We start from the raw sequence: 26,047 nt of genomic DNA on the forward strand, positions 1-26,047 counted from the left end.
CATCCAAAAAGTAAGTGGGGGCCGCGACTCGTGGCACCTAGGGTCTGGTTGAGTGGGAAGGGGAGTGCTGCCGGCCCTCACCCTGGGTGGCAACTTTCTAGGACGGGGTCCTCTTTGTAAAGCTCTGGTGCTTTTCGACCTGTGCTGAACAGAACTGCTCTGTCTCCTTTTTACTTCCGTGGAGGATTTCACTGGATGCCAAGAGAGTCTGTTGAACCTTTGACAGTTCAGAAAGTGGCCGGGACTTCCTGGGCTCGCTGCAGGATTAGTCTCTCTCTCCCTTATTTGCTCTTTTCTGCTGTGCTGACTCTTTTCCGCGCTGTCTCTGCCCAGCAGAGAGAGGTTGGCTTCTCGTCCCCGCTCTTTTGAGAGTCTGCTCTGCCCCTTTACCCTGTATACTCTTTTGTTTCAATTTCTCAGCTTCTCCTCTGTTCCAGTTGTGGCAGCAGACGGTCCGTGGATCCGTTTTATTTTCCCTGCTAGGAGTTGCTGTACATACAACTGGGTAAGGAGGTGGTGCGGATTCAGGGGCTGTGCTTGGGCTCCATACATACCTGGCAGTGGGTTTTGCTGCTGCTGTGCTTACACCCCACCTGGCTAACACTCCTCAACTAATAGCCCAGGTCTAGCAGAGTGTCCGATCACCTTGAAGTGACAGTGGCAGTTTCCATTCAGCTTTGGGTTCCTTTCCAGTCTTTGGTTAATACTGTTTGCACTGCGCTCTTAGCAGCTTTTTGTGGGGTGGAAATAGGTTCCTACCAGGCTGAACGAGCCTTTTCCTAAGGTGCGGTCCTCAGAATTTCAAAGCCTGTCACACTGAAGGTTCTTCGTTGAATAAATTTGTGCAATGTTGATCAAATATAATTAAGCCGTATTTAAGCTGTCCTCTGTTCTCAAGGCCTTTACTCGGTGTGTGTGATGGCAGGATATAGTGTCTTAAAAATCGGTTCGAATGTGGAAGCCTTTTTACATGGAATATTGGGTGCTGCTGGAGTTCTGTGGACCACACTTTGGAAAATACCATGAGAGTGAACCCCTGATCTCAGAAGCACCCCGAGGCAGTCACAGAAGCTCAGAATGGGCCACTCAGTGTGTAACTGCTACTGGAACTGGATGCTCTGGTCCAGCCATGCTTGGTGGAGTGTCCCTGTACGCCTACAGCAAGCCCTGTGGTCATCAAGTAGGGACTATCAGGGCTTTCCAGAGGGGCACCCGGAACCCAGCTTCCTCCCACTGCTCTGGGAGGGTAGAGAGCCAGCAGACAGAGCTCTCAGATAGTGGGGTCTTTCTGTCTTGACTGGTTTATTTATTTATTTTTGGTACTGGGAATTGAACCAGGGAGCATTGTATCTTTGAGCTATATCCCCAGCCCTTTTTTTTTTTTGGTGGTACTGGGGTTCCTGGAAACCCTTCTACCTCCGGGCTACACTCCCAGACACCTATTTTTTATATTTTTATTTGGAAACAGGGTCTCTTAAGCCAGCGAGGCTGGCTTCAAACCTGCGCGATCCTCCTGTCTCTGCCTCCCAAGTGCGGGGATTACAAGCGTGCGCCACCACGCCCAGCTCTCCAGCCCTTTTTATTGTTATTATTTTGTGGTACTGGAAATGAAATCCAGAGACATTCTACCTCTGAGCTATACCCCCTGCCCTATTTTTTATTATTTATTTTGAAACAGGGTCTCACTGAGTTGCGGAGAGCCTCACTAAGTAGCTGAGGCCAGCTGTGAACCACGATCCTCCTGTCGCAGACTCGCGAATGCTGGGGTTACAAGTGTGCGCCACCACGTCTGGCTCTGTAATTGTTATTTTTTATTTTGGAAGAGGGTCTTTCTAAGTTGCTGAGTCTGGCCTTAAACTTATGGTCCTCCTATCTCAGCCTCCCGAGTACCCGTATTACAGGCATGTACCACTAGGCCTGGCTTCCTATCTTGGCTTTTGTGCCCATATTTTGCAAAAGTCTGGTAAAGGGGTATGTCCTCTGTGAGAGGTGACACTTGTGTTGGGTCTAAAAGGACAGTAAGAATATGCCAAATGAATGAAAAGGAAAGAAAATTCAGACAGAAAGCAGGACTAAGTGTGCAATCTCAGCTTAACTGGTTTTTTTTGGGTTGTTGTTTTGTTTTGCGGTACTGTGGATGGAACCCAGAGGCATTCTACCTCCAAGCTACACCCCCAACCCTATTTTTATTCTTTATTTTGAGATGGGGGTCTCACTGAGTTGCAGAGGGCCTCGCTAAGTAGCTGAGGCTGGCCTCAAACCATGATCCTCCTGTCTCAGCCTCTCAAATGCTGGGATTAATACTGTGCACCACCACGCCCGGCTGAATCTCAACTTAATGAGAGCTGGCAAAGTCAGACAGCGCTTGGAGGAGAGGCGGCAGGTTTCCAGGGGGTCTGGGGCATGCTGCTGTAGGGGAGAGCCGGGCAGCCGGTGGGCTCGCTGAGCCGGAAGCAGACCTTTGCCCACTAAACCTTCACTAGGGAGCTTTCTCTTGAATCCTGCACCTACTCAGCACTAATGCTTCTGGGTTCATACCCTTTGGGCTTGCAGAACCCCAAAGTGCCTGCTTCTGAAAGCCTAGCTGCTATTGGGGAGCTTGCTTCCTACAGGCACGTCACCTCAAGGGCTGGGCACAGCTTAGCTCCCCAGCTGACCTGTCCCTCCATCCCCATGGCCATGGTGGGGAGGCAGGGGGACACTGGAGCTGCCTTCCCTGAAGGCTGGGTGTTCCTGGGGGAGCCCTCATCCTGCAGGTAGAGTTTGTTGTTACTGTTGCTTTAAACCACGTAAATACCTTCGGGCTCTTAACTTCGTGCTAACCGTGTTGCTGTGTTGTCACCTGTAGTCTTCAAGTGGTGTATGTTATTTTATATGTACGCACGCAGAAACCCAGGCTCCGAGGAGAAGTAAGTTGCTGTGTAGCCCAGAAGGAGTACAGTCAGGTTTTGCACCCAGCTGCCCCTGACCCCAGAATGTGTCGTCGCAGACCCCCTTTACTTTTCTTTGTGGATGCCTTTCTGCCCTCATCCTCCGATGTTGGAATATTGTCCTTTTCTGCTTCGGAGGAGCTGGAGAGCCGTTTTATCTCCAGTTCCCTTTCTCAGGCTCTGCTGTCTTTCTTAACTAAGAAAACTTGTCTCATGGTTGTGGTGCCAAGCTGACAGCGAAGGTGGAGACAGAAGTGGGGCCATTTTCTCCCCAGGTCCCCAACAAGTTTATCTATAGCATTGCAGAAGAATCCGTAGGTTTGAGCAGCACCCTTGGCTTCCAGTCTCCCTGGGTGTCTTTCTTTCTGCCTAAGCCTTGGAGTGGTTAGTTTTTTTTTTTTTTTTTTTTTTTTTTTTTTTTTTTTTTTTTTTTTTTTTGCGGTACTAGGGTTTGAACTCAGGGACACTCTACCTCCAAGCTATACCCCCAACTCTATTCTATTTTTCTTTATTTTGAGATGGTCTCAGTAAGTTGCAGAGGGCCTCACTAAGTAGCTAGGCCTGGCTGCGAACCTGTCACCCTCCTGTCTCAGCCTCCTGAGTACTACGAGGATTACGAGCGTGCGCCACCACGCCCGGCTTGGTTAGTTCTTAAGAGCCGGTTTTGGTGTTCAGCCTCCATGCACTTTTCCAGATGCTCTTTCTGCTTCTCAGGACCTTGTCCGGCACCTCTTGGAAGCTTCTCGAGTGCGCTCGCTCATGAGTGACGACGCCTTCTCCATTCTGGCTAGAGACTGGCGTGCTGGTGGGTGGAGGACTGAGGCGCTGTGAGCAGAGCGGCAGAGGGAGCAGGGAGCGCAGAACCCCACACGCAGCCGCCCCACCCTGGCCGGGGCTGGGAAGTAGCCCCTCTGTGCTGGGAGCTCTGAGCAAGCCCGGCGGCGGGCTCCACTTTCGGGGCAGGTCCCAGCCACACTGTGAGCTGCCTTCTTGGGCATGTCTGCCTCTTTTGACTTATGCCCAAAGGCCTCTAGGTCTTTGGAGTCAAACTCACAGCCTCTAGCGGTGTTATTGCTCCGTGGAAAACCAAACTACAAAGAAGCCGGCGATGGCGAACAGGGAGCATCCCACAGGAGTAGTTAATAACAGAACAGCAGCAGGGGTAGCACACGGCGGTAGTTAGAGGGTTTTTTCCACTTGTTTCCAAACTTTTTTTTTCTCTCTTTTGTTCTGAGGCATATATACTACCTCTGAGCTATACCCCCGACCCCTTTTTCAAAATCTTATTTATTTACTTATTTGTATGTGTATGTGTGGTACAGGGAACCTATACCACAACACCCAAGGATATTCTACTTCTGAGCTACGCCCTAGCCCTATTTTATTTTATTTTTATTTGGAAACAGGGTCTCGCCAAGTTGCTGAGGCTGGCTTTGAACCTGTGATCCTCCTGTCTCAGCCTCCCAGGTACTGGGATTACAGGTGTGGGCCACCGTAGCCAGCTTGCCTGCTTGTTATACTAAGAGACTAATACGTGTTTTTCAAAGTTTGTTTTAGAAGTAGATGGCTCTTGTTTGAGGCCCACTCCTCCTTGTCACAAGCAAACCTATCAGGGCTCAGGGCCGCGGCACCCAGCAGGGTGGCCGCCACCGTCCTCTCCTCTGCTGTTGGGGGCGTTCCCTAGGTGGCTGGTGTGTGGAAGACAAGCCAGAGAACTCACGCTTTTCTGCCTGAGACGTCTGTGTGTGCGGCCTCACAATTCCTCCCCCTGAGGTGCCAGTCACCTGTGTGGCAGGCAAGAATTGCCAGCCATGGGCCTGAGCTCAGCCTCCGCCTGCGGCCTCTGTGCCGCGCAGTGTGATGGGGAGACCGGCCCGCGTGTCCCCGGAGCGCCCCTCCTGCTCCTGGCTGCTGCTCTGATCTTCCCTGGAGCTCACGCTCGCGGGCCGCGTCCTTAACGGAGCGCAGAGCTGGTGGCGGTTCTCCCGGCCCCGCCGCGCCCCTGCACAGCGTCTCAGGACGCGCGGTATTTTCTCTGCAGCGCAATGTCCCTGCTCTTCTCTCGATGCAACTCCATCGTCGCCGTCAAGAAGGATAAAAGACACATGGCCGAGGTGAATGCTTCCCCGCTAAAGCACTTTGTCACTGCCAAGAAGAAAATCAATGGCATCTTTGAGCAGCTGGGGGCCTACATCCAGGAGAGTGCCACCTTCCTTGAGGGTAAGACGGGCGCCTGTGGTCCCTTGACACGCGTTGTGGCGGGATCTGGGGTTGAGGAAGTGCCGATCTGCTTCTGAGGAATTCCTGCTCAAGTGGGTCCCCACCCTCGGCCTGCTATGGAATTTGGCTCTAGGAAGCTCAGGCCAGGAAGGTACTGGAACTACCTACCTTATAAAAACTGATTTTTAAACCTGGGTGTGGTAGTGCACACCTGTAATCCCAGAACTTGGGAGGCTGAGACGGGAGGATCGCAGGTTCAAAGCCAGCCTCAGCAACTTAGTGAGGCCCTGGGCAACCTAGCAAGACCCTGTTTCAAAATGAAAATAAAATAGGGCTGGAGCTGGAGCTCAGAGATAGAATGTCCCTGGGTTCAATCCCAGTACCACCGGGAAAAAAATAAAAGAGCAATTTTTTAAATTCCATCTATTGTATTTCATTTAGTCACAAAGGGTAGGTGAATCTTACCCCATCTTAGAAGGTGAGCAAGTGAGGTTTGCGAGTTGTCCGACACCTCGTGAGTGACCGAGCAGGCTTGTGCCAACTCCACGGCCTGTGTGTTCTTTCTGGGCCAGTCCTGGCTGCCGGGCTGCTGAGTGCTGTGGGTGCTGCTTATCCTGGACAGGGTGCCCTTCTCTGATATTTTTAGATTGGGGACAGGACTATAAATAGGAAGATCCTGTTACCTATGTGTGTTTTGTTTTTGGTACTGGGGTGTGAACCCAGGGGCGTTCTACCTCTGAGCTACACTCCTAGCGCCTTTTATTTATTTTTATTTTTATTTTTGGTGGTACTGGGATTCCTGGAAGCCCTTCTACCTCCGGGCTACACTCCCAGACCTATTTTATACTTTTTTATTTTTGGAAACAGGGTCTCTTAAGCCAGCGTGGCTGGCTTCGAAACTGTGCGATCCTCCTGTCTCTGCCTCCCAAGCAGGGGGATTACAAGCCACCACGCCCAGCTCCCAGCTCCTTTTTTTTTTTTTTTTTTTTTTTTTTGGTGGCACTGGGGGTGGAACCCAGAGGCTTTCTACCTCCGGGCTATACTCCCAGACCTTTTTTATATTTTATTTGGAAACAGGGTCTCACTAAGTTGCTGAGAGCCTCACTAAGTAGCTGAGGCTGGCTTTGAACCCATGTGATCCTCCTGTCTCAGCCTCCCAAGCGCAGGGATTACAAGTGTGCGCCACCACGCCCGGCCTATCTCAGCTCCTTTTAAAATTTCTTTTTTATTTTTGTACTGGGGATTGAACCCAGGGGCATTCTACCTCTGAACTACACCCCCATCCCTTCTTATATTTTGTGTGAAACAAGGTCCCACTAAGTTGCTGAGGGTGTAAACTGCTGAGGCGGTCGTGAGCCTGCGCTGCTCCTCCTAACTCCCACGTGCTGGGAGGATGGCGCGGGCCACCGTGGCTGGCTCACCTGTGCCTTTCTGTGAGTTGCTGGTTTGAGCCTCTTCTCCAGGCCGTGCTCTTGGTCCCCACTTGGTCTGATGCCAGCTTCCGCAGCTGGCTTTCTTTCTGCCGCTCCTTGTGCAGAAGGGCACCTTGGCTGCGGGGCCCGGGTTGATGTGAAGACCCAGCAGCTGAGTCTCCTCTGCCCTTGGTCTCCTCAAATGTGAAAGAGGCTCAGGAGACGCTAGAAGTTTTCAGATTCTCCTGCAGGACCTGAGCAGTGCATGGAGACCCCCGGCCAGCCCCTGCTTGGCGGGCCACCTTCTGTCTAGCCGGCAGGCGGCCCTTGGCTCTCACCGCCTCACCGGCCGGGCTTCCATGGAACGCCCCCTCGAAGGGGCCGGGTCCAGGTCCTTTGGCTGTCTGTCCTGCCCTTTGCATGCACCTCATGCTGCTAAACAGTGTGTGTGTGTGTGTGTGTGTGTGTGTGTGTGTGTGTGTGTGTGTGTTATATGAGATGGAACGCAAGGTCCAGGGGCATTCTGCCACTGAGCTATACCCCCAGCCCAATTTTTATTCTTTGTTTTGAAACAAGGTCTCACTAAGTTGTGGAGGACCTCAGTAAATAGCTAACGCTGGCCGTGAACCTGTGATCCTCCTGTCTCAGCCTCCCAAGTACTGGGATTACAAGTGTGCGCCGTCACACCTGGCTTAAGTATTTGTTGAATTAAAAAAATAAAAAGCTGGGGCTGGGGGTGTAGCTCAGCTGAGAAGCAGTTGCCTAGCGTGCACAAGCCCTAGGTTCCACCCCCAGCAGCACAAAAAAAGTAATTTTTGTGTTGTTAAATGTGTACGACATGAGGTTGAAGTGATCCGGCTCAGTACTGTTTGCTCAGCAGGCCGGGGCGTGCAAAGACAGCCACCGGGGCTGCTGCCCTCCCGGAGCCCAGCGCGCCTCTGTGATGCCCACGTCGCTCAGGCGATGCTGCGGGAGACACATGCGGCAGGAGAGTGTGTGTGGTGAGGCTTTGTGAAAACGTGAGGCCCCTGCCTCTTGTTCATGGAAGGGAGATGCAGAACCCATCCCGAGCTGTGTGTGGGCTTGCTCCAGGTGGGGCGCGGATGCTTCCCCTGGGCACTGGTTTCCAAGGCGTGAGTGTGGCTGGCTCTGGTTGGGGTGGGCGGGGCCTGTTGCCTTGGTCGCTTCCATTCCTGGCACCAGCTGCAGGGGAAGCTTGCTGGGCAGTGTCCGCCATGCCACTTGTCACGCTCTGGGTGCTTGGAGAGCATTCTCGGGGCTGGGGTCTGCCAGCTTGGTGGTTTACTAGAGCCACCAAGGGGCAGACCCTCTTCTGCTTCCTAGCCAGCGAAAGCGCCTGCCTCCTACTGGGTGGAAGGGGCAGGCTCTCTCGCCCAGGTGAGCAGGCAGCCGCCTGCCTCTAGGGGCGCTGGGAGGAAGCAGTGGCGTGTTACAAGTCCCATTGGCTTCCCCTGCTGCGTGGGGTCGGAGAGCGTGGCCCTCAGGTGTAGAGGAGGCAGACCATGAGCTGGCCACCTGCGAGTGGAGGCCAGCGCTAAGAGGAGGCGATCGGGTGCTGTGGCCACGCAGACGAGGGTCTTGCTCAGGTGGGCCTGGGGGGCTCCTGGAGGCTGTGGCACCTGAGCCGGGCCTGAGGCCAGGTGGGCACAAGCCAGACTGTGCCGAGGCAGTGCGAGCCCAGAGCGGTGGAGGCCGGCAAGCACAGGGAGATGGTGAGCTGGCCGGAGAGGCGGGCGCAGGGCTGGCGGCCAGTCAGGAAGGGCCTTGTGAGGCCACCGGAGTGGAGAGGAGCCCGGGCTCCAGTGCCCTCTGCCATGTTCTAACTGCGTGTAGACCAGGAGGGTCAGACGAGAGCATGTTTGAGCGTGAGGGAAACGGTGCCGGCAGGAGGCTAGATGCTGGAAGCATCTGTTGAGAAGCAAAGTTCTCAAGTAAAGGAGCAGGTGGCCCCAGTGCCCGCGCCCACCCGCATGCTTAGCACTGAGATTCGCCTGGTCCCGGCAGGAGTCCTGCGGAGCGGGTACTGCTGGTACCTTCATGGCAGGAGGGAGGAAACAGCTGGAATGGCTCATTGCCCCGGCCCCAGAGCCAGGAAGTGCCGGAGCGAGACCCAGGGCAGCCCTGCCCCATCCTGCTCCGCCGCCCACCTCCACTGCAGGGCCCAGGACCGCCTCTGGAACCCGGCCCTGCCAGGCCTGTGGTCAGGGAGTCCTCTGACCGTGCGGCCACCCGTTCCTTCTGCCTCCAGACACCTACAGGAACGCAGAGCTGGACCCGGTTACGACAGAAGAACAGGTGCTGGACGTCAAAGGTTACCTGGCCAAGGTGCGGGGCATCAGCGAGGTGCTGGCCCGGCGGCACATGAAAGTGGCATTTTTTGGCCGGTAAGTCCTGGGACCGTCATAACTTCTTTCTGGGAGGAATGGGAGGGATGAAGGAAGGCAGGGGTAGGGGCAGCCTGGTGGGAGGCAAGCTGCCCCCGGGAGGGCGGTGGGCACTCCTGAGTTCACTGTCTCTTTTATGCAGTGCTGGGGATGGAAACTGGGGCCTCGAGCACACAAGGCAAACGCTGTGCCACTGAGCGGTACCCCAGGCCCTCACCACTCTCCTTATTTTTATTTTTATTTTTTATTTTTTATTTTTTTGATGCTGGGGGTTGAACCCAGGGACAGTCTACTTTTTTGTGTGTGTGGTACTAGGGGTGGAACCCAGGGGCTTTCTACCTCCGGGCTATACTCCCAGACCTATTTATATTTTATTTGGAAATAGGGTTTCACTAAGTTGCTGAGAGCCTCACTAAGTAGCTGAGGCTGGCTTCGAACCTGTACGATACTCCTGTCTCAACCTCCCAAATACTGGGATTACAAGCATGCGCTACCATGCCTAGCTTCCTTCTTATTTTTATTTTTAATTTATTTTTTAATTAATTTTTTTTTGTGTGTGGGTCTGGGGATGGAGGAACCCAAGGGCATTCTACCTCCGAGCTACACCTCCTGCCCTATTTTTTATTCTTTATTTTGAAACAGGGTCTCACAAAGTTGCAGACGGCCCCACTAAGTAGCTGAGGCTGTCCTTGAACCGCGATCCTCCGGTCTCAGCTACTTAGTGAGGCCCTCCACAACTTAGTGAGACCCTGTTTCAAAATAAAGAATCAGAAAAAGGGCCGGGGGTGTAGCTTAGAGGTGGAATACCCTTGGGTTCAATTCTCAGTAATGCACACACACACACAAAAGATTCTGTGTACACTGTATAGTTGTTAAATATTTTATCCTGTTCCATAGGTCATTTTTTTACTCTATTGACTGTATTTTTTGGTGCACATTTTTTCCCTTTGATGTAGACTAATTTGTCTATTTAGACTCTTTTTGTGTTTATTTGTATGTAGTACTGAGGGTGGAACCCAGGGGCCTTCTACCTCTGGGCTTTCCCCCAGCTCTGTTGCATTTTTCATTTGGAAACATGGTCTTGCTAAGTTGCTGAGGCTGACTTTGGACCCATGATCCTCCTGTCTCAGCCTCCCAAATACCGGGGTTACAGGCATGTGCCATCATGCTGTCTTTATTAGAATTTTCTTGTCTGTATTTTAGTGTTATTTTTGGGGGGGCGGTGGTACTGGGGATTGAACCCAGGGATGTTCAGTGTATCCCGGGGTATACCCCATCCTCTGACTCTTTGGTGTTTTTGACACAGGGTCTAACTAGGTTGCTGAGAGCCTCATTAGGTTGCTGACGCTGGTCTTGAAAGCCTCTTCCTGCCTCAGTCTCAGCCTCCCGAGTTCGGGGTTACTGTGCGCCACCACACCCAACTACTTTTGTCCTTCCATCCAAGCAGTAATTTCCAGATTCAGTGTCATGAATCTTTTCTCCTGTTTACCCTAAGGATTTTATAGTTTTAGCTGCTTTTTTCTGTATTAAATTGTAAGGTCTAGCAGACACTTATTTTTACTTATTTATTTTTTCAGTACTGGGGATGGAACCCAGGGGCCTTCTACCTCTGAGCCACACACCCCCCCCAGCCTTATTTTTTATTCTTTATTTTGAAACAGGGTCTCACTGGGTTGCAAAGGGCCTCACTAAGTCGTAGCTGAGGCTGTCCGCAAATTGCGAGCCTCCCAAATGCTGGGATTACAAGGGTGCGCCACCATGCCGGCTTTAGTAGACACTTTTTGTTTTTTTGGTGGTGGTGGTACTGGGGTTCCTGGAAGCCCTTCTGCCTCCGGGCTACACTCCCAGACCTATTTTTACATTTTTATTTGGAACCAGGGTCTCCTAAGGCAGCGCGCACGGCTGGCTTCAAACCTGCGCCATCCTCCTGTCTCTGCCTCCCAAGCGCAGGGATTACAAGTGTGCGCCACCATGCCTGGCCTAGTAGACACTTTTACAAAATTAAAGCTAATATAGAAAAAAGGTCTCTAGACAGGTTGGCAGCTCAGGCTGGGCTCGGGAGAGGAAGCACCACGCCTCAAGGACTCATGACTCAGGCGTGGCCTGGGCTCCTCTGGCTGTCCCCACCCCGCCTGCCAGCGTTGCCTCCCTCATGGCGCTGGGAAGGCGTGGCTCTGGGCCTGCGTGTGCTGGGAAGCTCCCACAGAGTGCGAGCACAGGCATGCCGAGCACACCTGGGAATTGCTGAGACCCAGAGCCGGGGAGGCTGCTCGATCGAGCTGTCTTCAGGAAGCAGACTGTAGAGGACGGGTGTGTGGGAGGAATGCCAGAGGGATCTTTAGCCAGGTGCCTGGCAGGGCTTTGTAATCCCAGGACTTGGGAGGCTGAAGCAGGAAGATCGCAGGTTCAAAAAGAGTCTCAGCAAGTAGTGAGCCTCTCGCCAACCTAGCATGACCCTGTTTCAAAAGAAAAAACAAAAAGGCTGAGGTTTTAGGTCAGAGACAGAATTCTATTGGGTTCAGTTTCCAATACCAAAAATATATAAATAAATAAGTAAATAAAGTAAAATAAAAAGTACCAGTAATAAATAAAACAAGGGCTAGGTGTAGTGGTGCATACTTGTTATTCCAAGTTCTTGGGAAACAGGAGGATTGCAGGTTTGAGACCAGCCTCAGCAAATTAGTGAGACTCCCAGCAACCTAGCAAGACCTTGTTTCAATATAAAAAATAAAATAAAATAGGGCAGGGAGTGTAGCTCAGAGGTAGGGTACCCCTGGGTTCAAACCCCAGCACCACAAGTAAAATAAAGTAAAATAGACTATGGAAACGAAGGATGTGGGCATGGTTTCAACAGAGGCCATTTAGACTGGCAGATAATGCTGTTGTGAGGCTGTGGTTTTGACTGTGTTGCCGAGGTGCTTACCAAGAGGCGGCTGAGCTGACGTGGTGGCGCGTGCCTGTGATTCCAGTACTTGGGAGGCTGAGACAGGAAGATCGCAGGCTCCAGGCCAGTGTCAGCAACTCTGTGAGGCCCTCCACAACTTAGTGGGACCCTGCTTCCAAAAAAAAATTCGTCTGGGAGTATGGCTTGGAGATAGAATGTCCCAGGTTCAACCCCCAGTAGTTTTTAAAAAAAGAGGTGGCTTGATGAGCCAAGGAGTGCTGTGTGTGGGCAGCACCCTGCATAGCTCTTTACTAATCTGAAGAAATGAGCCAGGGTGCGTCTCAGGCTAGGCCGAGGGGCCTTCCATGGTCAGGAGCTCAGAGCGCGGCCCTGCCTCGCCCGGCCTCGCCTGGGCGCTGGTGCCCTGCAGGGAGCATGGCGCCGGGCCTCCCGCTGGCCTTGCCGACCGTGTCGTTTGCTGCTAGGACGAGCAATGGGAAGAGCACCGTGATCAACGCCATGCTGTGGGACAAGGTGCTGCCCTCTGGTATCGGCCACACCACCAACTGCTTCCTGCGGGTGGAGGGCACGGACGGCCACGACGCCTTCCTCCTCACCGAGGGCTCGGAGGAGAAGAGGAGCGTCAAGGTGCGTGCTGGGGCGGCGCGCAGCCAGCGTGAAGGGCTCTGTCCGGGCTGGGCGTGCGTGGAGAGGGGGAGCGGTGGTGCGCCAGCCGAGAGCCCAGGGGCAGTGAACGGAGCCCTTGCAGATCTGAACTGGAAACCCCGCGCGCTCATAGCCAGGCCGGGCCTCGCCTGCGCTTTCCCAGACACAGCGCCTGCTCTGTTCCTGTCTTTGGGCCTTCCGTTCCTGCCTCTCTGCATCGCTGCTGGGGGCCAGGTACTCCTTGGGACTCATAAAGAATTCATCAGTGCAGAGCGCATTCAGCTCTAGGAGGACACAGGAAGGAGGCCCGAGGAGGGAGTGAAGAGAGATGGCTCTCATTGACAGCCCTGCTCACAATGCTCTCTGGGAAGCGCAAGAAAAGGGAGCATGGCGGCCCGTGCCTGGTGCCGTGCCCTGGCGGCGGCGCAGGATGTCCACGCAGCTGCTCCTTGGCTCATCCCTCTTCTCCTCCAGCAGACCGTGAACCAGCTGGCCCACGCCCTCCATCAGGACGAGCAGCTGCATGCCGGCAGCCTGGTGAGCGTGATGTGGCCCAACTCCAAGTGCCCTCTGCTGAAGGACGACCTCGTGCTCATGGACAGGTGGGTGCCTTCCCAGGAGGCTCGCTGGGGCCCGGGTGTCCACTGCGGGAGGAGCCGGGCCTGCTTGGTGTTCCTGCCTTCCAGACGCTCAGGCGAATCCCCTGCCTCCTGGGTTTCCTGCCGAGTTGGCTGTCACGCTATTGCCATCATTGCCCTGCAGGTCCCGGGTTGGGCTGTTGAGAGAGAGGAGAGGTGCTTAGAAGTGGGGGAGGAACAGGCATGGGGCGCAGTGCCTGTAATCCCAGGACTTGGGAGACTGAGGCTGGAGGATTGAAGGTTCAAGACCAGCCTGAGCAACTTAGACTATTTCCAAACAAAAAATAAAATGGGCCCCTGGATTTAATCCCTAGCACCACACACACCATGCCACACCACACACACCATAACACACACACACACACACACACACACACACACACACACACACAAAGGAGCCGGGTGTGGTGTGGTGGCACACACTTGTAATCCCAGCATTTGGGAGGCTGAGACAGGAAGATCACGGTTTGCATCCAGCCTCAGCTTCTTAGGCCCTTTGCAACTCAGTGAGACCCTATTTCAAAATAAAGAATAAAAAAATAGAGCTGGGGGTGTGGCTCGGAGGTGGAATGCCCGAGTTCCATCCCCAGTACAGAAAAAAGGGGGGGCAGGGACCAATCCCCAGTACCCCCTCACACACACACAGTAGATAAGACAGGTATGATGACTCATGGCTGTAGTTCCAGTACTTGGAAGATTCAGACAGGAGGATCTCAGGTTCAAGACCAGCCTCGGCAATTTGGTGAGACTGTCAGCAATGGACTAAGACCCTGTTTCAAAACAAAAAATAAAAAGGTCTGGGGCTATAGCTTGGAGGTAGGATGTCTCTGGGTTAAATCACTGATATCACACACAGACACAAAAAGTGGTAGATGCAGGTGCTAAGAAAGTATTTCCGGGCAATCTGGGAAGATGAAGCGGGAAGTTAACATCCCCCGTTGAGGGCCGGGCCCGATTCCCGCCTCCCCGGCGTTTCTCTGTCCTCGCCTGGCTGCCTCCCGAGTCCCCGTCTGTTCCCAGCGGGAAGAACAGGGCGCGAGCTCTGCCTGACCACATTGGTCTACCCCGGTCACCTGTAGTCCCGGGATTGATGTCACCACGGAGCTGGACAGCTGGATCGACAAGTTCTGCCTGGATGCTGATGTCTTTGTGCTGGTGGCCAACTCGGAGTCCACCCTGATGCAGACGGTAACTCCTCTGCCGTCCTCTCCCCGACCCCGCCGGGCAGGGGGCGGCGGGCCTTGGCAGGCACAGCCCCGTGACATGTCGCCCCTGTGTAGGAGAAGCAGTTCTTCCACAAGGTGAGCGAGCGTCTCTCCCGCCCCAACATCTTCATCCTCAACAACCGCTGGGACGCGTCTGCCTCGGAGCCCGAGTACATGGAGGAGGTCGGTGCTTCCACTCGGCGGGGCTGGGCTGGGGCACCCTTGTGAGCACGGTCTGCCCAGGCCACTTCAGTGTCCCCAGCGGGTATCGGATCTGGTGGCCTCACCGAATTTATGTCATTGCTCGAGACTGTCCAGGTGTCCCTGTGGTGTCTTGTGATGGCTTTGAGAACTCTGCTTCCTCCTCCCGTCCACTTTCCTGGAGGCATCCTGTTGGCGAGAGGCCTTCCTCCAGTCTCAAGAGCCCCCCATCACATCATGCTCTGGACTGTCTGCCCATTTGGGTTCATAAGAAAATCAATCAATAGCCGGGCATGGCGGCACGTGCCTGTAACCCTAGCACTTAGGTGGCTGAGTCAGGAAGATCGAAGGTTCACAGCCAGCCTCAGCAACTTAGCAAGGCTCTCAGCAACTTAGCGAGACCTTGTCTCCAAATGGAAAGTAAAATCGGGCTGGGTGTGTAGTGCAAACGTAGAACCCCTCTGGGCTAAAAAAAATGTCCAGGAAAGAAACTATAAAGAGGAGCGAAGAGTAGTTCTTACGGAAATGAAGAAAAGGGGAGCCGGGAGTGGTGGCGCAATCCCAGTGCTTGGGAGGCCGAGACAGGAGGATCACAAGTTCATGGCTAGCCTCAGTTACTTAGGCCCTCCTCAGCTTAGACCCAATTTCAAAATAAAGAATAAAAAATAGGGCTGGGGGTGTAGCTTGGAGGTAGAATGCCCCTGGCACCCCCAGTACTGGAAAAAAAGGGGGCTAACACGGGTAATACTGGATTTATTTTACCTAGTATGAAGTCAACAGGCTGCGGCCCACATTTTGGCTGCAGCTGGCCAGGATGGCTTTGGCAGATCTCTCGACTGTCTGGTAATGCAGTCCTCACCTGTGGGATGGGCAATAGATAGGCTTGTCAAGAGGATGAGATCTGCTAAAAGTGCCCGCCCGCGGTGGGTATCTACAAGCGGTCGTTACTGTTGTGTTGAGAGCCCTGGGACGCCAGAGCCGGAGGGCTTTCCAGCGGCGCCCACGCGTATAAACAAGGCCTGGAAGACTTGGCTTGTCAGAGTACAGCTTTGGTACCCAGGGAATCCTCTTGTCGTTGGTTCGGAGCACGGTGGCTGGAGAGCGGAGGTGGTGGGTGGCCACTCGCGCCTGCATTGGTACTTTTTCAATATTGAGCCATGTGATCACCCATTAAACAGGCTGCTGGGAGCTGTGGGTCCTCAGGAGGGGCTCACCGCGGCCCACCCTGGTCACACCCACCCATCTGCTTGGGGTCCAGGTACGGCGGCAGCACATGGAGCGTTGCACCAGCTTCCTGGTGGACGAGCTGGGCGTGGTGGATCGAGCCCAGGCCGGGGACCGCATCTTTTTTGTGTCTGCCAAGGAGGTGCTCAACGCCAGGATCCAGAAAGCCCAGGGCATGCCAGAAGGAGGTAATCTGCTTTCCCCTGACATCCGAGATGGCAGTGCCACAGTAGTGGAAATTGCTCCGGGCCGGGCTGGTGCGGAGTCCGGGGAGACCCTGCGAGGTGCCTGCTGGTGGGGCTCTGGGCTTTCCATCTTTTGGACTGACGCGGTGCAACCCTCCTAGGGGGCGCCCTTGCCGAAGGCTTCCAAGTGAGGATGTTTGAGTTTCAGAATTTTGAGAGGAGATTCGAGGTGAGTCCTCTGATCCGGAATCTTCAGCTCTGTTCTCCTGCGCCCTCGCTGGCCGTGCCCCTGGCAGTCAAAGCCGGAGCCTGGCCCCTGGCTGCAGGCCCCCACTCCCTCACCGCCTCTCTGTTACAGGAGTGCATCTCCCAGTCTGCAGTGAAGACCAAGTTTGAGCAGCACACAGTCCGGGCCAAGCAGATCGCCGAGGCGGTTCGCCTCATCATGGACTCTCTGCACATCGCAGCCCAGGAGCAGCGGTGAGGGCCCGGGCACAGACAGGCAGGGGTGCAGAGGGATGGTGGTCAGCCGGCAGTGCCCAGGGCTGAGTGTCTGTTCCTATCCAGCGTCCGATGGATCCTGGCAGGGAGGGCTTTGGAGACGCCGAGTGCCCGGCTGGCCTGTGCAGCCCCATCCCTCCCAAGCAGTGAAGGCCTTGGCTGTTGTCCTGCCTACCTCTGCAGCCATGCTCAGAGCCTGAGCACAGCTTTTGCTTTTATTTTATTTGACACCAGGGATTGAACTCAGAGGCATTCTACCTCCAAACTCTTTTTTACCCTCAGACCTTTTTAATTGTTTTTGTTTTTGTTACTGGGGATGAAACCCAGGGACATTCTATCTCCAGACTACACCCCCATCGCTTTCTTTCTTTTTTTTTCATTTTTTTGGTACAGGGGATTAAACTCAGAGACATTGTACCTCCAAGCTATATACCTAGCAGTTTTGTTTTGTTTTTGGTGGTAGTGGGGATTGAACCCAGGGGCATTCTGCCTCTGAGCTGCACCCCCAGCCCTTTTTATTTTGAAACAAGGTCTTGCTAAGTTGCTGAGGCTGGCATCAAACCCATCATTCTCCTATCTCAGTCCCCCAAATTCTGAGGTTACCAGCGTGTGCTATCGTGCCTGGCTACCACACGGGTTTCCTGACCTGTGCCTTTTTTTTTTTTTTTTTTTGGTGGTACTGGGGGGTTCCTGGAAGCCCTTCTACCTCCGGGCTACACTCCCAGACCTATTTTTTTTACATTTTTTATTTGGAAACAAGGTCTCCTAAGCCAGCGCACGTGGCTGGCTTCGAACCTGCGCGATCCTCCTGTCTCCGCCTCCCAAGTTTGGGGATTACAAGCGTGCGCCACCACGCCCGGCCTGACCTGTGCCTTTTGCCCTCAGGGTTTACTGCCTGGAAATGCGAGAGGAGCGGCAAGACCGGCTGAGATTCATTGACAAGCAGCTGGAGCTCTTGGCGCAAGACTATAAACTGCGAATTAAGCAGATCACGGAGGAGGTGGAGAGGCAGGTGAGGCACTGGAAGATATGCTTTGGGAGCTTTGGGCTCAGATAGAGTCCAGGGTGCTGGAGGTGGCGCCTCACACGTCCTCGTCCCTGGCCATCTCTGCTTCCCAGGGGATGCTGCAGCTCTAAGCCGGGAGCTCCCTGTGGCTCCGTGCCCCACTGCCTGGCCCAGGCAGGTCCCACCTCTGGGCATCCTCCATGTGTCAGGGGGACATTTGCTCACCAGTTCCTCGGGTCCTACTACTGCAGAGGGGAAGGATCCACGGCCCGCTAGCGGCTCCCAGGCTGCAAATGGAACCTCATTGGTGCTAACAGCGCTTCCTTTGGCGGTAGGTGTCCACCGCGATGGCCGAGGAGATCAGGCGCCTCTCCGTGCTGGTTGATGAGTACCAGATGGATTTCCACCCCTCTCCCGTCGTCCTCAAGGTCTATAAGAACGTGAGTCATGGAGCGTGGAGTGCGAGGGCTCTTGGCAGGGCCCTGTTTCGGCCAGCCTTCTCAGTGCTGTCGTCCTAAACAGCTGACCATACAACTTGGAGGAAGGAAGGTTTCTTTGCTCACAGTTCCGGAGCTTTCAGGGTTTCAGTCCATGTTAGGCCAGGTCACACTGGCGGAGCGCAGGGCAGGGTGGGGGAGCAGAGATGGAGAGGAAGCAAGGGGTCCGCTCTCACACTGTGGAGGCTGGGAGTGAGGAAGAGCGAGCCAGGGGGCTCAGAGACACAAGCACAGTCTCTAGGGCCACACCCCAGGCACCCACCTCCTTTAGCCACACCCACTGCCTAGATTACCCTCCGGTAAGGTTAGCACCGTCATAATTTAGTGCACATCAGTGTGTGAGCTCCTCGGGACATTCTGTGTCTAATCATAACAGGCCTCCCTAACTCCTCCTAGCTGTTGGGTGGTATCAGCCATGTAGACAGCAGCGGAAGAGAGAGGAAGCCAGGGGCACAGGCGCGGGTTTCCTTGGCCTTCCCTGTCACCGGGGATTCTGGGGTCACCAGCCTCCTTGTTCTTTGGCTCCCTGGAGGGAACCCCTGATGGGGTGTTTCTCTTAGCCCCCTGCTTCTGCCCACAGGAACTGCACCGCCACATAGAAGAAGGATTGGGCCGAAACATGTCTGACCGCTGCTCCACGGCCATCACCAGCTCCCTGCAGACCATGCAGCAGGACATGATAGGTGAGTGCCGCTGCCCGGAAGCCAGTCGGAGGCCACCCTAAAGAAGTACCGCTCTTTCCTCTCCATTACTGTTGACCGTGATTCAGCGCCATACCTTCGGGTCCTGGGAGTGTGTACAAATTCGTTCTGTGCGTAGACTTGGGAACTGCTCCCGGGTTACTGAACAGAACTGTCACAGGCTGGAAACCGGCCTGAGTTACTAGTCTGGAAGTTACTAGGTCTAGAAGTGTTAGCAGGTCTGGAGCCCAGGCTGCGTGCCTGGGGGGAGTTGCCGTGCCCCACGGCGGGCTGCCATGGGCTGGCTCGCCGGGCTGTGGTCCCGGGCAGCGGTGCTGAGCAGCTTCAGCTGATGTGGCCGGTGTTCCCAAGGCATGGCTCTGGTGGGACACGGGCCCGGCTCATGTGCCTTCTCCCCATTTGTGTCCCTGACAGACGGCCTGAAGCCCCTGCTTCCCATGTCCGTGCGGAACCAGATCGACATGCTGGTCCCTCGCCAGTGCTTCTCCCTCAGCTACGACCTGAACTGCGACAAGCTGTGTGCTGACTTTCAGGAGGACATCGAGTTCCATTTTTCTCTCGGGTGGACCATGCTAGTGAACAGGTTCCTGGGCCCCAAGAACAGCCGCCGGGCCTTGATGGGCTACAGTGACCAGGCAAGCACAATTCCTTTCCCAGGGCATCACAGAAGATCCGTCTACCCCAGACTTGAGAACTGTTCTGCAGAGGGGTTCCCTACGGCAGACGGCTATAGCAGCGTGTATTACTGCATGGGACGCCACGGTCAAACTTCTTACCACAGATCTGCCTGCCCGTCCTAATCACAGATGCTAGCTGAATTTTGCTGTGCTGGGGATGGAACGCAAGGGCATTCTACCTCTAAGCTACATCCCCAGTCCTGTTTTTTATTCTTTATTTTGAAATGGTCTCACTGAGTTGCAAAGGTCCTCACTAAGTAGCTGAGGCTGGCCACCAACCCAAATCCTCCTGTCTCAGCCTCCCAAGTACTAGGATTACCAGCGTGCACCACTATGCCCGGCTTCCCAATACATATTGAAACAAGTGTGTAACTATCAAAAATAGGCGGCTTGCTGAGCGTGGTGATGCACCTGTTATGGTTAGACACAGCACTGTCTCAGCACTTGGGAGGCTGAGACAGGAGGATCGCAGGTTCAAGGCCACGCTCACCAACTTTGCAAGACCCTGTTTCAAAACAGGAAAGAGTTGAGGCTCTAGCTCTTGGGTTCAATTCCCAGTATGAAAAAAAAAAAGATGACTTTTTATTTATTTGTGGTACTGGGGATTGAACCCAGGCGTATTCTTCCTCAGCTACATGCCCAGTCCTATTTTATTTTTATTTTTTAGTTTGAAACTTATTTCTAAGTTGCAGAGGGCTCCCCTAAGTTGCTGAGGCTGCCCACAAATTTGCAATTCTCCTGTCTTAGCCTTTGTATTGGGATCATAGGCATGTGCCACCATGCTTGGCTTGACTTTTCAAATATTTGTTTGTTTGTTTATTTATTTATTTATTTATTTATTTTGGTGGTACTGGGGTTCCTGGAAGCCCTTCTACCTCCGGGCTACACTCTCAGACCTATTTTATATTTTATTTGGAAACAGGGTCTCACTAAGTTGCTGAGAGCCTCACTGAGTAGCTGAGGCTGGCTTCGAACCTGCGCGATCCTCCTGTCTCAGCCGCCCAAGCGCGGGGAGTACAGGCGTGCGCCACCTCGCCCGGCTTTATACCACCATTTTAAAGTTGCGATTTTAAAAGCATCCAGTGCTCAGCCGCTCAAGTGACTGCCCTCGACACACGCCCTAGCTCGGAGTCAGCTGAGGTGCCAGCGCCAGCGTGGCCTCTCTTGAGTTCTGTGGCAGCCCGTGGTGCTCAATTGAAAAGCTGCTCTCTGCAACCCTGTCCCGCTCCCCCGGCCCAGAGGGTCACTGAGGGTGTGCTTGAAGGAGACACTTGCAGCTGGGCATGGTAGTGCACGCTTTTATCCTGGGACTTGGGAGGCTGAGACAGGAGGATCACAGGTGTGAGGCCAGCCTCAGCAACTTAGCAAGATTCTATTTCAAAAATAAGGGGCCGGAGGTGTAGGTCAGAGGTTCAATTTCTAGTACCAGGGTGGGGAAGGAGACACTCCACATTTTTCTCACCCCTGCCCTCTCTCCCCTCAGGTTCAGCGCCCTGTCCCTCTGACGCCTGCCAACCCCAGCATGCCCCCCCTGCCGCAGGGCTCGGTCACCCAGGAGGAGCTCATGGTCTCCATGGTCACGGGCCTGGCCTCGCTGACGTCCAGGACCTCCATGGGCATCCTCGTGGTCGGAGGAGTGGTCAGTGCCACACCCTGCTATGGGAGGGGCAGGGAGGGCGCGGGGCCCAAGGGCCTCAGAGCTGGAGGTGGGTACCGCGTTGCCCCAGCACTTCAGTGAGCTGAGTGTCCTCTGTCCTGAGGACCTGTGGCCTGAGCCATTTAATGTGCGTTTATTGGCCAGTGTAAAGCCTCACTCAAATAGCACTATCAGATAGCACCATTCCCGTTTCCCAGGTAAGGGAAATCTGCAGTGGCCTGCCAGAGATGCACGGCTAGGATCTGAGCCTGCCCCATCTGACCGTAAGGTCGTGCTCTTCCCCACGCGGGGCCTGGATCATGCAGTGGGGGGGGGGGGCTGAGGTGTCAACAAGGGGTTCTAGAGCTTAGAGGGGTGCGCTTGGAAACGAGGGTTCCTCATCTCTGAGGAAACTGGCAGCAAAACTTACCAAAGCTTAAGGTAAAAAGAGGCTGCGCGTGGTGCCACATTCCTGTAATCTCAGTACTTGGGAGGCCGAGACAGGAGGATCGCAGGTTCAAGGACAGCCTCAGCATCGTAGCGAGGACTTCACAAAATTAGCAAGACCCTGGTTCAAAATAAAAAGCTAAACAGGGCTAAGGATGTAGCTCAGGCAGAAGGCCCCAGGACCACAACAGACAGACATAAAAGATGAAAAGAGGCCATGCTGGGCCTCAGACCTGGTTTTGTGGCCTTTCCTTTCTACTCCAAGGCCCAGGTAGCAGGCCCGCCATGGCCCCAGGGGCCTGCACGTCCTGACGATGCAGTGCCACAGGGCTCGCTTCCACCGAGGCTGTGCTGATGGTGGGCCGCGCTCTCTCAGGCATTTGGAGAGGGTGACTCGTGAGCCCTGCCCGGAGTCAGCCCTGCCCGGAGTCGCTTTCCCGCATGGAGGAGGGGTGGGCAGAACCAGGCCCTCCCCTGGGCTGCAGGCGGCAGGTGTGGCCTTTGACCTTCAGATTGCTTTGTGGAGAGGGCTGAGAGCTGGGATGTTGCCGCTTGACAGCTACGCAGCCCTCCTGCAGTGGCTCCTTCCCCCAGGCACCCTGTGAACAGGCAGAGACCACCTGTTTCTCTTGCAAATGAGATCGGTGTAAAGAAACCGCCTGAGGCTACACGGCCAGGACGGTGGGCCGCCCGATGGGCAGATGGGCAGCCCGAGCACCCCTGTCGGCCCTGCGCTGTGTGGCTGCAGCACCCGCCTTCAGACCCAAAGCCTTCTGCGCAGTGATGGCAGTCTTGCTTGTCAGTGTCCTCAGGACACACAGCCACATTTATCTTAAGAATTCGGCTTACCGAGCTGGCGCACTCAGCACAGAGTGCTCGTGAGCATGCGTGGCCCTGGGTTCCATCCGCAGCAAAGAAGAAAGAAATCTGCTTCCCTAGCGCCGAGCTCCGGCTCGCACCCCACCCCTTGCCCAAGTCGTGCCATGTGGCTGGCGCTGTTTCCCTCCTTCTCCAACCGGAGGCGGGAGAAGGAGGCCCTTAGTGACAGCGCAGGGCTCCTGGCAGCTGTGGGGCGGGCCCGGCCTGACCGTGTTTCCCCGCAGGTGTGGAAGGCGGTGGGCTGGCGGCTCATCGCCCTCTCCCTTGGGCTCTATGGCCTCCTCTACGTGTACGAGCGTCTGACCTGGACCACCAAGGCCAAGGAGCGGGCCTTCAAGCGCCAGTTTGTAGAGTACGCCGGCGAGAAGCTGCAGCTCATCATCAGCTACACGGGCTCCAACTGCAGCCACCAAGTCCAGCAGTAAGCGGCCGCTCCCCTGGGCCCGTGGGCTCGGCCCTGCCCCAGGGCCTGGCCTGGGGCCCGCTTGGCCAGGGCCTTGGGTTGCAGTGCCAGCTCTGAGGCCGGGGGAGGAGAGGGCCTGGGGCTACCTGACCTGAGGTGGTGGGCCGTGGGCATGCCGGCTTCCTTCCCATGGATGCTGTGTGGCACATCCTTGGCCAGCCGTTTTGTGCCTACCTTTTCACTTCTTGAATTTTTGAGGTAGATGTTTTTATTGGCACCTCCTTTTTCAAAAGGGGGAACCCGAGACTCCCTCGCCACCTGGCTAAGGAGCAGTGGAGCAGGATCCTCTTGGCCAGAGGGGCTGTGCGGCTCTGGGCTGTGCCTCGTGCGCGGCAGTGCCGAGTGGGCTTGGTGTGGTGTTAGGATTATTCAGTTTGGGCAGAGGATGGGAAAAACCACCGGCCTGGGACTGGGGCCGGGGCAGGCTGGCTGCTGCCCGCGCCGGGTGGGTTTGGCGCCCTGCAGTGCCGTGCCCACACTGCCACATCTGCCCCCTCAGGGAGCTGTCTGGGACCTTTGCCCATTTGTGCCAGCAAGTTGATGTCACCCGGGAGAACCTGGAACAGGAAATCGGTGCCATGAACAAGAAAATTGAGATTCTTGATTCACTTCAGAGCAAAGCAAAACTGCTGAGGTGAGGCTGGCCGGGGCCGCGGGCTCGGGGCGCGGCTGCCCATCTCGTCTCGCACATGGACACTGACCTCCCGGGGGGATGAGCTCGCCAGTGTCGGGCAGTGCCCATGTTGGAGGCTCCGGGTGTGTCGCTGCCCTCCAGACCCTTGCAGTCGGGTCGGGTGACATCCCAGGACGCAAGCCTGGCAGAGCATGAGGTGACCTCGCGGGTGCCCCCCAAGGAGCCACAGAGCCTCCCCTTTGCCTTCACCGTCCTGGGGGGGCATCAGTGCCACCACTCAGCAGGAAGAGCGGCATTGCAGGGGTTAAGTGTCCTGAGCTGGGCACAGTGGCACACAGCTGCAATCCCCGTACTCGGGAAGCTGGGACAGGAGGAGTGTAGGTTTAAGGTCAGCCTCAGCAGCTCAGCTAGACCGTTTCAAAATAAAAAGGGCTGAGCGCGTAGTTCGGAGGTAGAATGCCTCTGGGTTCAACCCAGAGTACCAAAGAAAAGCCGTTACGACCATCGGGAGTCTCCGTCCACCCCAGGACCAGCCCAGGCAGGCGCGGTCCAGGCGTCCAGCAGCCTCGGCCACGGCGCGGTCCTCACACGGTGCTGGCCTGTCACTGCACAGCGTCAGCCGAGTCCGGGAGGGGATGGCACCATGCTCACCTGCAGGGACAGCACTGCAGTCCAGATCCCGGGAGGGGATGGCACCGTGTCCACCTGCAGGGACAGCACTGCAGTCCAGATCCCGGGAGGGGATGGCACCGTGCTCACCTGCAGGGACGGCACTGCAGTCCAGATCCCGGGAGGGGATGGCACCGTGCTCACCTGCAGGGACAGGACTGCAGTCCAGATCCCGGGAGGGGATGGCACCGTGTCCACCTGCAGGGACGGCACTGCAGTCCAGATCCCGGGAGGGGATGGCACCGTGCTCACCTGCAGGGACAGCACTGCAGTCCAGATCCCGGGAGGGGATGGCACCGTGTCCACCTGCAGGGACAGCACTGCAGTCCAGATCCCGGGAGGGGATGGCACCGTGCTCACCTGCAGGGACAGCACTGCAGTCCAGATCCCGGGAGGGGATGGCACCGTGTCCACCTGCAGGGACAGCACTGCAGTCCAGATCCCGGGAGGGGATGGCACCGTGCTCACCTGCAGGGACAGCACTGCAGTCCAGATCCCGGGAGGGGATGGCACCGTGCTCACCTGCAGGGACAGCACTGCAGTCCAGATCCCGGGCCCCCCTTGGAATGCAGGCTTTCGCTAGCAGTGTTCTGGAAGGAGGAGCAGGGTCCTGCTTCTGATCTAGCACTCGAGGACTCCACTTTCCTGCCTGTTTTCATGTCAGAGGGAAGTAAGATCTTGTAACCCAGCCACAGCTGGGTGCAGCGGTGCCCTGCGTGGGTCCGGGCCCCGCAGCCCACAGTAGCCCCGCCTCGGGGACCCTGTACCTCCTGCCCCTGACGTCAGAGGTGCCTCCGATGGTTTCAGCTCTGGCCCCGCTGCGGGGACTTTCCTTGCCTGGCCTGCGCATGAGCCCCCTGCCCTTCTCCGGGACCCTGTTTCCTGGGACCCAGGCAGGGAGTGTAGCCCAGAGTTAGAAGGGTTCCATCCCCAGTACCACCAAAATAAAATAAAATAAAATAATAAAATAAATAAATAGAGAGGACTAGGGATGTAGTAAATGCCCCTGGTTTAATCCCTAGTAACCACCCCCATCACCTGTCTGTAGCTATTGGTATAAAGCGACCACGTTTTCACAGGAATAAAGCTGGTTGGTTGGACAGCGAGCTCAACATGTTCACGCACCAGTACCTGCAGCCCAGCAGATAGTGGGCAGCCGGAGCGGGCCTGCCCTGGCACTCATACGCTCCTCCAGGGCACGTAGCCCGGTCCCTGGCCGCCACGCCGAGAGAATGAGAGCAGCACTGTGTCGTACCGTCCTGAGCCCTTCAGCTAGTCCCCCGCGTCCCCGGCCCGCCGCGGCAGGAAGATCTCTGGCTCTACCCCGAGGCGGCGTCAGTGATGACCCAGCAGCAGCATCCCGCAGAGTGGTGGCGAGGGCCCTCTGCGCTTCACCGGCTCCCGTGACTGAAAGTCCTTCGTCCACTTCTGAGTCTTGGACGGCAGCCTGGCAGGACTGAAGCCTCCAGGGCATCAGGCAGGTGCCCCACCTCCCTCCAGCCCGCGCTCACCTGCCCTCGCACCCAGCACACCTGCAGAGGTTCCAGAAGCATCGCAGCAGCTCCAGGAAGGTGGGCCAGCCCCAGGAGGCCCTGGGCTGCATCTGTGGTCCCACTGGCAGAGCCTTCCGACGCGTCTTGGCAGCCAGGCCTGGCGTGCCTGCGGCTTTATTTAGACTGAGGCCGGCCCTGCGAGGGTGGGGGGAGCGCCGTGCAGAGAGGGTGTGCGGAGGGTCTGATGCTGGTGGTGCTGCTGGGGCGGGCGGCCGGCACCGTGGGGGGGGGGGACTTGCCCCCTTCTTGCCAGTCCGCGCCCCTTGCTCCAGTTTCAGCCTGGTTTGTCCTGTTTTCTTATTGACGGGAGCTGGTTTGGTTCCGGTGGTTAAAGGATATGTAGAAGGAGGGTGGTGGAAGATGGGGGCCTTGGCGGCAGCAAGGAAAAGCCCTGCCCAGAACCGATGGGAGGTG

At 55.7% G+C, this 26,047-nt stretch overlaps 1 protein-coding gene across 1 annotated transcript; it reads left to right on the top strand.

The window, feature by feature from the left end:
* Positions 1-4,975: 4,975 nt before the first annotated feature.
* On the top strand, positions 4,976-25,229 carry MFN2 (mitofusin 2; the record flags this gene model as incomplete). Its single annotated transcript, XM_080690948.1, has 17 exons — positions 4,976-5,150; positions 8,832-8,967; positions 12,337-12,499; positions 12,995-13,119; positions 14,235-14,343; positions 14,436-14,543; positions 15,820-15,973; positions 16,132-16,199; positions 16,329-16,450; positions 17,357-17,483; positions 17,813-17,917; positions 18,555-18,657; positions 19,090-19,310; positions 20,836-20,991; positions 22,539-22,735; positions 23,277-23,411; positions 25,160-25,229. The coding sequence occupies 17 exons, from the start codon at positions 4,976-4,978 to the stop codon at positions 25,227-25,229; spliced, it is 2,274 nt and encodes a 757-aa protein (XP_080547074.1).
* Positions 25,230-26,047: the final 818 nt, after the last annotated feature.

This window comes from Muscardinus avellanarius, assembly GCF_963383645.1.
Source record: "Muscardinus avellanarius genome assembly, chromosome: 3".
Taxonomy (NCBI): domain Eukaryota; kingdom Metazoa; phylum Chordata; class Mammalia; order Rodentia; family Gliridae; genus Muscardinus; species Muscardinus avellanarius.